Source organism: Canis lupus, chromosome 21 (genome assembly GCF_048164855.1).
Source record: "Canis lupus baileyi chromosome 21, mCanLup2.hap1, whole genome shotgun sequence".
In the NCBI taxonomy this organism is placed as follows: domain Eukaryota; kingdom Metazoa; phylum Chordata; class Mammalia; order Carnivora; family Canidae; genus Canis; species Canis lupus.
Genome location: NC_132858.1, coordinates 20,195,917 through 20,208,320, shown reverse-complemented (window position 1 = coordinate 20,208,320; position 12,404 = coordinate 20,195,917). Strand labels below are relative to the sequence as shown.

General features: G+C 34.6%; 1 protein-coding gene across 26 annotated transcripts in view; it reads left to right on the top strand.

Moving 5' to 3' along the window:
- DCDC1 (doublecortin domain containing 1) overlaps positions 1-12,404 on the top strand; it is a 490,046-nt gene that overhangs the window by 87,428 nt on the left and 390,214 nt on the right. For 23 of the 26 annotated variants that reach the window (XM_072790960.1, XM_072790959.1, XM_072790983.1 and 20 more), the window contains one exon: positions 11,564-11,730. In XM_072790960.1, coding sequence (XP_072647061.1) covers positions 11,564-11,730 — 167 coding nt within the window. Of the gene's footprint in view, positions 1-9,546; positions 9,709-11,563; positions 11,731-12,404 lie in introns of those variants that run through there. The other 3 variants (XM_072790984.1, XM_072790982.1, XM_072790981.1) reach the window with 3 other exon arrangements.

Here is a 12,404-nt window from a genome sequence, read left to right as displayed (position 1 = left end):
ACCGCTGCGCCACCCAGGGATCCCTTTTCCTCTTTTATAATAACCTCTTTAGTTAGACCTGAATATCCTTATACATGGCCTTCAGAATTTCAGTTCTTCTTTTTCATATCTATTAAAATTGTATGTTCTGGGGCGCCTGGGTGGCTCAGGCAGTTAAGTGTTGAACCCATAAGTTAGGCTGAGGTCAATGTCATGGGATTGAATCCCAGGGTTGGGGTCTGTGTTTAGCGTGGAGTCTGCTTGAGATTCTCCTTGAGATTCCTTCTGCCCCAACCCCCACTTGTGTTCTTTCTCTCTCTCTCTCTCCCTTTCATAAATAAATAAATAAATAGATAGATAAATAAATAAGTAAATAAGTAAATAAATAAGTAAATATATTTAGATCAGATAGTCACCTTTATTTTAAGGAGATCTCTTTCCACCTCCAGCTAAGTAAACCTGCCTTTTTAAATTTATTTTCATGCATACACTGCTTTATTCTGATCATAAGATTGAAGCATCTTTTAAAACCCCTTTTAGGGGCACCTGGCTGGGTCACTTAGACTCTTGAACTCCGGGATGAGTTCAAGCCCCACTTGTTGGGAGTGGAGCCTACTTAAAACTAGTTTACTTTCTCCTCTATTCCTTTGGCAAGTCTATTTCCTAGATGTGTAATACTTTCTTCCAGTTGTTTCTCTACCTTACCTAAAGAAAATGAAGTGTTCTTTTTACAATGAATCTACCACCTTTCTGGGACTTGATTGGGGCTCCAGGATCACGCCCTGAGCCGAAGGCAGATGTCCAACCGCTGAGCCACTCAGGTGTCCCAGTAACACTATTTTAAAAAATGATTTTAGGGGGTGGCTGTCTGGCTCAGTCTGAAGAGCATGCGACTCTTGATCTCAGAGTTGTAAGTTCAAGCCCCATATTGAGTGTAAAGATTACTTAACAATAAAATCTTTTTTTAAAAAGTGATTTTAGCTTATCATTACTTGTTGTACTGAATCCATGCTCAAATCTTCATCATGACCTGAAGGATCTTTATGGTTTGGTCCCTACCCAACTTCTCCATCTTCACTTAGTACTCTGGCCCCTTCATCTCTGCACTCAAATCATCTTATTTTTTTCATTTCTGTTCTTCAAACACTTTATTCTTCTTCATACCCCAGTACCTTACCAGAACCTTGCCCCAATACCTTATATAATGTTTTTCCTACTTGGACTCTCTCTCACCCTATCCTTCTTGCATGCTATTGCCTATTCATTTTAAGGGGTTATTTTAAATATTTCTTCTTCTGAAATGCTTCCTGACATTACCTTGCTCCTATGCTACTTTCCTCCTTGTCTAGGACAGTTATCTCTGTTCTATTAATAGCACCCTGTATATACTCATTGTTACAATTGTAATTCATAAAACTGCATGAGGAATTACTTGTTTAATATCTATTATCTATCTATCTATCTATCTATCTATCTATCTATCTATCTATCTATCCATCCATCCATCCATCCATCCATCCTCTAGACTCTCAGCTCCAGAAGGAGAGAGATTTTGTAGTCTTGTCTGTATTCCCATGTTTAACTCAGGGCTAAATCATAAAATAGTATAAAAATTTGGGATGCTGTCCTTGTTTGGAAGCATTGTTACTTAGATGCCTTTTGATGTGAGTGGAAAATTCAGGACACTGAGAAGGAGTCTGGGCAAATGCTTTTCTCTCTTTTTATGCCCTAAAAATGTCTAATACTACTCTTTTATTGCTATTACTACTACCTCTGTTCTGCTAAATGTGGAATTCTATGATGATCCAGATAGTCTGGACTCTGTGAGTGGTATTCCTTTCTTAGCTAAGAGTGGGTAAATCCGAAGGGTATACATATAGTTTGCAGACTTCAGTCAACCCCATACAGAGACTACTGCGTGTGTTTGTGTGTTTGTGTGTGTGTGTGTGTGTGCGTGTGTGTTCATTCTGATTCCTTTTATTACTTTCTCCAGGAAAGAAATTGGGGTCCAAGGCAGCATCTACTCATAACTTTCTTTTGCCTTGTTTTGCATGCTAAGTGACATACTGCTCTATAATCTTTAAGTAGAAACACGAAAGGAAAGCAATCATGAATTCTAAATAGAGGACCTAGACAGGAGGTTTGCAGATATTATATGTTCTACTTTATTGCAGATAAATTCATTTATTTGGGAAGGGGCATACAAATTTAGCATTAAGTCCTTGCTTAAGGATAATAGATGGTAGGTATCATCTATTGGGTCTACTTCCCACTGAAAGAAATAATAGTTATATGCTGATGTTAGAGATGACAAGCCCCATGTAAGGAATTTCCCCAAGAATATCCTTCTCTGTTCGTTAAATATTTATTTAATATATGAGTTACTCCATATGGGTCCTAGTGGTTACTGTTTATTTTTCTAAGAGTTCACAAACCATTCATCTTATAATCTCTTCTAGAACTTTTCAGTGAATTAAGATCAAACTTATGGGTATGATGATTTCTTTAAAATTAACTACATCGCCTCTTTTCAATCTTTGGGTCCCAGTCCTGTTTACCTTTATTTCTCATATTTTATGAAATGTAAAGCTTCAGACGTCTTGCTGAATAGGGATACCAAATGCTGGTGGTTATGAATCAGCCCTTAAATCTCTCTAGGGTGCATTGGAATATACAAAAGCAGCTAATTAAGAGCCCTTTTGTGTAGGAAAGATGCCTCTCAGGAGAAGTCTTCAGACTTCCCTTAGGACTATGTACTCTGACTTTGCCTCAGTTTCAAGTGCCTTATATCTGGCCCTCAGTGACTCCCAGTGACCTCCAGGCATTAGACTTGGACTACTCTTGTTGGTTGGATAAAAACAGAAAGTAATCACCAATTTATATTTTTACTATTGATCTATAGAAAATATTCGGAATTTTTAAAGGCTTCATTTTTTTTTAAAAAAAAAAGGTAGTTTTTTTTTTTTGGCAGTTGGAGAATTCCCATTATAATTGGATCACTGTCATCTTTTATTAAATATATGAATGCAGAATTGTGTGATATGAACATTCACAAAGCAGTCTAATCTGCTCAGAGATGCTTTAATATCTGTCAGAAATTCCCTTTTGAAGTCTTTAAAACATAGACTCGCTTTTCTATTCATGAGGATATGATCATCACTTCTAGGTTTCATTGGGCTAAACTTCTTCAGTATTTATGTAATATTTTAACCAAATCCTTTCTCTTTCTGTCTTCTCAAGTTTGTCTTTCCTTCTAGCTTCTATTTTTTATCTCTTATTTCTTGGTCTTTGAACCAAAAATCTTACCCTGACTTTAATGACATGTCAATGATCCTAGAAGTTCATTATTAAAAATGTAAGTAGAATTACCAATGAAAACAAATAGCTTAATTTTTACTATCTGTTATCAAACATTAAAAAAAAAAAAGCTCTCCATGTAAATGAACATGACTCAGTATAGATTGGCTTTCTTTTACTTCCAAGAGCTTTCAGAAGAGGGGCCCCTGGGTGGCTCAGTCGGTTAAGTGTTTGTCTTCAACTCAATTCATGATCCCAGGGTCCTGGGATGGAGGCCCATGTTGGGCTCTCTGGTTAGGGGGAAGTTGGTTTCTCTGCCTCCCTATGCCCCTCCTCCAGCTCATGTTTTTTCTCTCTTTCACTCTCTCGCAAGTAAATAAAATTAAAAATAAGAGTTTTCAGAAGATATGGGATAGTAGACAAAATATGTAAAAATGCTAATTATAGAGGATTCTACTTTTGTGAAATAATCATGGGGAAATAAATGTCAAAAGGAAACCCTCCATTTTAATTGCGGAAACTATTAAGGCTCTTTGGTTTATCACATTTAAGATATAAATTTTCCACATATCTACATATTTTTGTGATGTATATATGTCTTAAATAAAATATTTAAATGTAATACATTGGCCCAAGGAGACCAAAACAACTTTACCCACATTATCTGATGTCTAGGGCTATCTGAATTAGGTATGTGTATGCCAAGTATTATTATTATTCCTGCTTTTAGACTAAAAAATAAAAAAGAAAAAGAAAAAAAGAAAAAGGAAAAATAATCCAGCTACATTTTTAGATTTGTATTAGTTGTTACTTTACAGCATAACAGAATTTTGAAACATTTTGCAGTGCCTGGCTGGCTTAGTTGGTGCAGCATGCAACTCTTGACCTTGCAGTTGTAAATTTGATCCCCAGGTTAGGTATAGGGATTACTTAAAAATAAAACTTTAAAAAAAATTTTTAAGTAAAATGGGTGGCTCAGCAGTTTACGCCTGCCTTTGGCCCAGGGCGTGATCCTGGAGTCCCGGGATTGAGTCCCACATCAGGCTCCCTGGATGGAGCCTGCTTCTCTCTCTCTCTCTGTGTCTCTCATGAATAAATAAGTAAAATCTTTTAAAAAAGGTAAAGTAAAATAAAACTTTTTTAAAGAAAAGAAATATTTTACAATTAGCTTACTTTTGATGTCACTTTTGATCTAAGTGGCATATCAAAAGTATATTTGATTTTGTTCCTTCATTTTACTATGTTTTCTTTTACATCTTTTCCTACTGGGTCAAAAGTTAAGTGGTGCCTTAGTTAACACCATTAAGGTTATGCTTTTTTCAATAGTCATAAAAATAAAAAATAACAATGTAAAAAAAGTACCAGTAGTTACAGCAAACAATTGTATACTGACATTTCTGAAGCCCTTTACTTCTAGTTTTTATTGGTTTTATTTATTAAGTTCCATGTATTGTATTTTCCAAAACTAACTCTAAGATAACAACTTACATTTTTGTACAGAGCTTTAAAGTTTGCAAAAGCAGACTGAATATATTCAGTTACTATGTATTGGTATACGCCATACCCACATAAAATAGATTAGAAGATTAGGTATAGATAATTCTCAATTTTTGTGTAAGTAACCATAAAGTTGTACATATATCAACTCAATTGAGTTATTTTACATTACTAAATATCAAATATTTAAGGTGCCCGAGTATTTCACAAAATACTTGTATTTTCAAAGACACACACTACTATTATTTTTGTCAACGGGAAAGGCAAGACACAATAGAATCCCAGCTTATTTCTACTTGTATAAATCAAGTTATTTAAATAAATGAATTGTGTATGCTGACCTGTTCTACCAATGTGCTACTAGGATGTATGAAAAAAAGATGTGCATGGTGGTGGAAGTAGAAAGAGGCATAAAGCGTATTGGAAAACTACCAAATGTCCCCTGCAAATGGGCCCTATTCAGAATCAGTAAGCGTATGATGAGTGAAGTGGTTTTGAATATCGCCTTTAGATTCCATGCTGTTACAAGGCCAGCCCTGAACATGGCAACTCTTATTTCCACACACAGTACCTCTTCACTCTCAATTTAACCCCAAAATCTGATGAACCCATTACTCCATACTTGATTTCATGGAACAAGGAGTAGATATAGTTACAAATGATCAATCACAAGCCGTGAACCAAAGCAGCAAGGCATTAACAATTCACACCATTTCGGTCCACTTGCTCAAGCAGAAGATGTGCCAGCATATTTAATGCACAGCTACTTCGTTCGGTTTAAGAAAAGACATGACTCAGGATGCATTTTCAAAACAGAGGAGACCTAAGATTTCATACTTTCTAAGCCCCGATGTCAACGTTCACCCACGTATCTGCAATTAAAATAACCAGGTGTTCTGCAAAGGTCACAATGTCTAAATTAAATTTTGCGCAGGTAAAAACAATATGACCTATGAAATTCTTCCCCCCAATGCATCCCTATTCTGTTTGATCCTATCATACAAATCAATGTCTCTTAGAGCAGTATTATAACACTGTAGACCCCACAGGCAATATGCCGTCAGTTTAATAGGATCACTGAAAAACTAAAGCAGCTGTGAAAGATTGCTCTAAGTATAGCAATCGTGTGCTTGTCATTTTGTTCAGTGGAGGAAAAATCCAAATTTGGGTAGGCATCGGTATTTAAGAAAATGACTGCTAAATCTTTTCACATAAGTACCTTAGGGACAATAACATTTGACATATAGCATATAAACAAAAGTACACAGCAGCTGTTAGTTTAGTTTTGTTTGAATAAAAATATACTGATATAAATCAAGCAACATTGGAGACAGTGTGCTTTACATCATTCAATCTTCCCAGCAGACCATGTTTTTGAGTGGCATCTGCTGGTTGTTCTGGGACCGGGAGCTTTCCAACTATTACCTAGAGCTGGATAAAGGGCATTAAAACACAAACATACCTTGGCACTAACTCAAACTCCCTCCAGCCATACTTCCTGGATGGAAAGCAGTCCAATCTTAGTATCTCTAGAGAGCTCACTTTGTTTAAAAAAGACTTTTTTAGATAAACTTCATTTTAAAAATAAATTCCAACTGAATTGGGAAATTTCCAAATAATGTCCTGCTTAACAATAACAGTGTTTTTGAGAATGAGATCTGACACTTGTTGCCAGAGAGCATACAGAAGTTTCTTTATAGGTAATTATGCTCTGGGCAGTTCTCTTTCATAGTCTCATGTACTCTGACTGAAATGTGAAAATTACCATATTATGTGAATTATAATTCTGGATATTTAATTGGCATGAATTTTAATTTTTAATTCATAGCAGGTTATTAAAACCTTTGATTATTTCCAGTGTTTTAAAAAATATATTAATTTAAAAAATCTTTTTAGCTTTCCATAGTAGATTCAAACAAGTAAGCAAAGTGTCATTTTAATGTTGCTTTTGGAAAGAGATGTATATTCTCTAGGTACAGAACTTGACAGACATTCCAGTCTATTTCTATGTGGTAGGTTCCATTACCTTGTGGTTTCTCCTTAGAGATATATTTGTCTCTTTGTCAAAAATTCTTGTACTGCTCAGATCATGAATCCAAATAAGTTCAAGCTACTTATCAGTGATAAAGTGATTGTAATATAAGGTCTTCTTGAAGGCTGAATAGCTTATTTTTTTATGAATAGCATTTGAGGGGGATTCCTGGGTGGCTCAGCGGTTTAGCGCCTGCCTTCGGCCCAGGGCGTGATCCTGGAGTCCCGGGATCAAGTCCTGGAATCTAGTCCCGCATCAGGCTCCCTGCATGGAGCCTGCTTCTCCCTCTGCCTGTGTCTCTGCCTCTCTCTCGGTGTGTATCTCTCATGAATAAATAAAATCTTTTTTTAAAAAAAGAATCGCATTTGAACTTATTGTGTTTGGTATTCTTAGAGGTTATCATTTTTATTGTTTACCCATTTCGACCTTAACCTAACACTTTTGCTTTGTTACATAGGTTTTATTGTGTACTTTCCCCCATAGTAGCATGATTTATGACAGGGTAGGATAGAGCACATGAGGCTTTTCCAAGACATTTTGAATACCCACTTTGGCCTTCTCTTGGCGTGTTAATGCTTCATTGACAAATTGTATCATTTTCTTTTGTAATTGTTTTCCTTCTTAGTCTTCAAAATCATTTAGTAAAGAGAAGTAAGACAAAGCAGTTGTACATATTGTAAACGTGCTTCAAAATTCTGGCATATTATTTATTAAATTTTGATCAAATTTTCACTTAGTTACATTAGGTTGTAGATTCTAAGTTTTTGTGCATAGCTGAACTCATGGTTCACAAAACAGTCAAAAGACTGTCCACAGTATATCCAAAGTACTATTTATTCATCTGGTAGACATTTATTGAGCTCCACTTTTACCAAACCAAAAACACTATGGCCTCAAAACCCTAAAGCATTTGTGATATACTGGAGGTTGAAAATGGGAGTGAAGAAAATAAGGATTAATTCAAATCAGTAAAGGGAAAATAAAATCACAAACAATGCTCTGCGAAACGTAGAAGAGGAAACAGTTAATTCTGTCTAAATAACATGGGATATTTTTCCAGAGAAGGTAACATTTGATATGAAGCTTGAAGGACAAGAATGTATTCACAGGTGGAAAAAAAGGAGGAATAATGGAAAGGAAGTAGAACAGCATGAATGAGAAACATATCAGTTGATATTTAGGAAATTGATAGCTACTACTTTCAATCACATGATCTATTTAGCCATGATGCTCAATACTAACTCTACCAGGGAAGTTACTCCTCTCAGTCATATGATCCATTTACGCAACATCCTCAGTCTTAACTCCAAACACATTGAAACTATTGCATTCATTTTAGTTTGCCCTGTTGTCACAACTTGCGAATAAACAAAATGGGTAAAAGGCTATTATCATTCTCCTAACTGCACCTCTCCTGTGGTGGTAATGATCCCAACAGAATGATCTCATTGGAATGATCTATGTATACTGATAAATTTAATGAATGATGACTTTTCAAACCACTTATCTAATAAAAATGTTGAGGCCCTACTTAATAAAAATACTGGAATTATGGAAAAGCAAAGTTCTTGTTGGAATTATGTAAATAGGAACAAATAGGTAGACCACCTGTAATAAAGGCCTCAAACTTCAGAAGAAATGCTGTGTGTAGGTCTACACACCAATATTAAAGGAATATAAGATAATACGAACCAGCTAACCTATTGAATGAGGCAATATTTCTGAGTAGAAGTTTGAAAGAGAAACTTGTGGTTTATGCACAAAATAATACCCTGGAGTTCATTCACTGCAAAAGATATATTTTTTTCATTGAGTGTCTCTCATGGGCCTTGTTAGCTCATAGCAACATCTAGGTTTATGCCCTTTCCACGCTTAAAAAGTGACTACTGTCTTTTCTAAATAATTGTCTTTGTTTTTTGTACATCTTTATGCAATACTCTTCTTTGAATGAACTTAGCTTCAGAAACAGTAAAAGAGAACTCTATGTGAAAGAAAACCATTGTTAAGAACACTTGTGAATTGTCTTTATTTTAGAATAATATGAATATCCACTAAAACCCTAAAAAATAATTCGCACTCATGTTAAAAATCTATGGTTGGAAAAAAAAGATCTATGGTTGGGGTTGAAAAGTCACCTGACTTAATTTTAACCAATTATTCTATTATATTTTTAACTATCATTTTAGATCAGTCCTTTTTTTATGAAGAGTTCTTTAATTCTGATTAATACATTTTATTTTTTAAGTATATTAGGCTTATTTATACTTCCTTTCTAAGTACTTAGGGCGTATCATTTTCTTATGTTTTCTGTACCTTCCTAGTTAGTGGAAACATTGTTTGTTCTTGGAGTGTGCTTTGTCTTCCTTTTCAAGAAGATCATCAAAGTTACTAGTTTGCAGCTCCTAAAAAGAAAAGAGCCTTCTAATCCCTAGTTCAGAGGCTAACCTTTATTAGCGCTCTTGTGGTTATAATGAGGACCCTGCTTCCAGCAGGGAGATTCTGGAATACTGAACAGATTATTCAACAAGTTCAGAGCAGATTCTGAAGTCCCTTATAAAACCTGCTTGTGAATACTGCTTTCTTTGCTTTGCTATTTCTGGTTTCCATAGTATTCCTAATTACATAAATCATGTGGAGCATGGGAGCTATTTTCCATCCTATATCAGTTCTGTCACTACTTGCATTTTGATATAATTTGTGTTTTTTTCTAAACTTTATATTTTTTTCTTAAATTCTTAGTTGAAGAGGACACAAACTCTGCAAAAAGTGGAGCGTGTATTAGAAGATCTATGAAATTATACTTTGGAATCCCTTGGGCTGACATAAAGAATTTGAAAGTTATTTTGTGGCAAGCATGGATTAATAAGGCTATAAAACTAGAGAATCTGATAACATGTTCTCAGGTTTAAATTCAAGATTAAATCTAGGATGTAGATCATCCAAGTTTATTACGTACTTCTCAATTTACTTAAAATTATTTAAATTTAATAGCTATTTATGTAATGCCTTTCCATGTTCAAAAACTGTAATAGGTTCAATGAGTGTACTGAATTAAAAGTTTACAAATTAAAACTCAATGCATGGTAATGTTATAACAGTTAACTAAAAAGCACTGATGATTCTTAAGCTAGTTTTCTTTAGGAAAAATTATAATCAAGATTGGTTTATACCATACTTTTTTTAAAGATTGGAGAGTTATAATTCTGAAAATTATAAATTAAATTTTTTTTTCTTTCTTTTATAGCATATGTTATTTTACAGTTTTAAAAAGTTTGTGGTATTTGTTATGATAAAACTTGTAGAGAGAAGCAATTGCTCCACTATACACATAGTTTTAATATATGAATTTTAGGAATTAATTTCTGAGGCTGGATGAGTGAATTTCATGCACACATCTAAAGATGTCTAAATAGTCATTGGGTCATAATTTTCTTTTAACTTTATTTAGAGTAGTTTTAGAAAAGCTTAAGTTCTATTTCCAACATTCTCCTTAGTGTTGAACACATTAGAAAGAATTTAAATTGTGCTATGGTAGAGAGTTGCAGAACTTAGTGCCATAAAATGCATAACTTTTTTACTAAGAGCAAAATTCAGCAGAATACCAGTAGCAAAGGACATTTGCATAACTCAGCCGCTCAGCAGCTCAGCTGAACCTAATTGTAATTCAATTTCCAGATTGCTACGCTAGGCCTCTCTGCATAAAATATGCCACATATAACATAACCAATGGCATGAAGCTAGGAGCTATTTTCCTTGCTGGTGATCTATTTTATTTCTTTCTATTAGAAATATGTATCAGAATAAGGTAGCCAAGCCACATAGTTATTTTGTATGTTTATATTGTGTCATGTATATACTGAAGGCCAAGTTAAAAAATGATATCCTTTCATTTTTCTGCATTCCCAAATTGCCTAAGATTTTTTTTTATTTCTTTATTTCTGGCATTTCAGAGTGAAATTAAATCTTGAAAAATGTTAGCTAGCTGCCATGTTATTTGACTATTTTACACTAGAAAGACTTTATAAGCTAATCGTGTGAAAAAGTGTATAAACATGTCTGTCAGGTCCAGTATAGATGTTGTATTACGGGCCAACAAGTAAATATCTTCTATCTGTTTACAAAACGGCTACTGGAATAACATTCCTAAATCTTTGACTAGCTTATATCCCAGAAACTTAAAAACAAAAAGATATAATAAAAAGCTTGCTTAAGATTCCCTTTACTTTTAAACAGCCTTGCCACCCTGTTTTTATGGGTTATTTAAGCAATGACAGTGAAAAGGCTTGAATAGGATAGCTTATAAAGGTGTGGATTATATTTTATGAATAATTTCCAGATGTCATGTTTTAGATATATAGGCTCCTCTATGGGAAGCTATATACAGAAACAACATGGATCTTACAATTTTATCAGGACAATGCAAGTAGATTTCAGCAAGGTTGGTTCCAACTCATCTGTGATAAATGAGAAGATAAGGCAATCAGTGCACACCATGACACTCTGTGCAGCTAGTTAGGCACACTTCAGAACTATTCAGGTGTGCTCACAAAGCTTATGAGTCTTGCATGGGGGGTGTCTCAATATAAATACATCCTTCATGGTGGCCACTAGTAATGCAGGAATTGCCTCAGTAAGACTTAACCCAGGTCAGATATAAATAATAGATGTTAAGAGTTAGTTTTGATATTGGGACTCTGTTCCAGGCAGTGCATTTCAGTTGGGTCAAAAGAATTTATTTTCCTTTATTTTCTTGCATAGTTCCTCTGCTTGAAAAATGCCTGCAAAATTCCATCACACCTTTGCGGGGACCAGTTTGGGTCTCTAAGGGAGAAGGTTTCAGCCCCTCAGGAGCTAAGATGTACATCCAAGGAGTTCTTTTGGCCTTGTACCAACGACTAAAGTCTGCAAAAAAATATTATACACAGGTGAGTCATCCCTCTTTAAAAATTGCTTTATTATGTGTTTTAAAATGTACTTGGTTGTATAGAGGCGATGATTGGCATTGTGTCATAAAAAAACTGTGACATGTATTTTGTGAACTCAGTGCCCGTTAGGGAGCCAAAATGCTTCTTCTGTAATCTCAAAGCCAACAATAATGGGGCTAATTGTATCTGTCTTTTGGTATGGGATGTCATATGTCTCATCTTTTCTTGCTGCATACTGTGCAAAGCGAAGGCAACTCCTTATGTGGAATTTCTATAGACAGTTACTTTAAGCAAGAAAATGAATAGCTCCTAAATCATTTAAAGGTTTAAATGCTCAGCCTTCTTTTTTCTTTTCTTTTCTTGTTTTTTTCCCCCCAGTATGAAATCAGAATTGTTATTGTAGAAGTTGGGCTAAAATGTAAACCAATCACATTCTGGGAAGTGAAATTGTGAATTAACTTCTTGTCAAAACTAACTCACTTCATTTAAGCTTATTTAACTTGTATGTTTAGAAAGTAAAGAAATAGAATTAATATATTTGAATCAGGTTAAACTTGTTTTTCTCCTTTAATTTCTAAGTATCGTTTCCATAACTGAGTGTGTGTGTGTGTGTGTGTGTGTGTGTGTGTAAAGACTTTGATATTTTTATAACCACTTAAAGGGACTTTGATGTA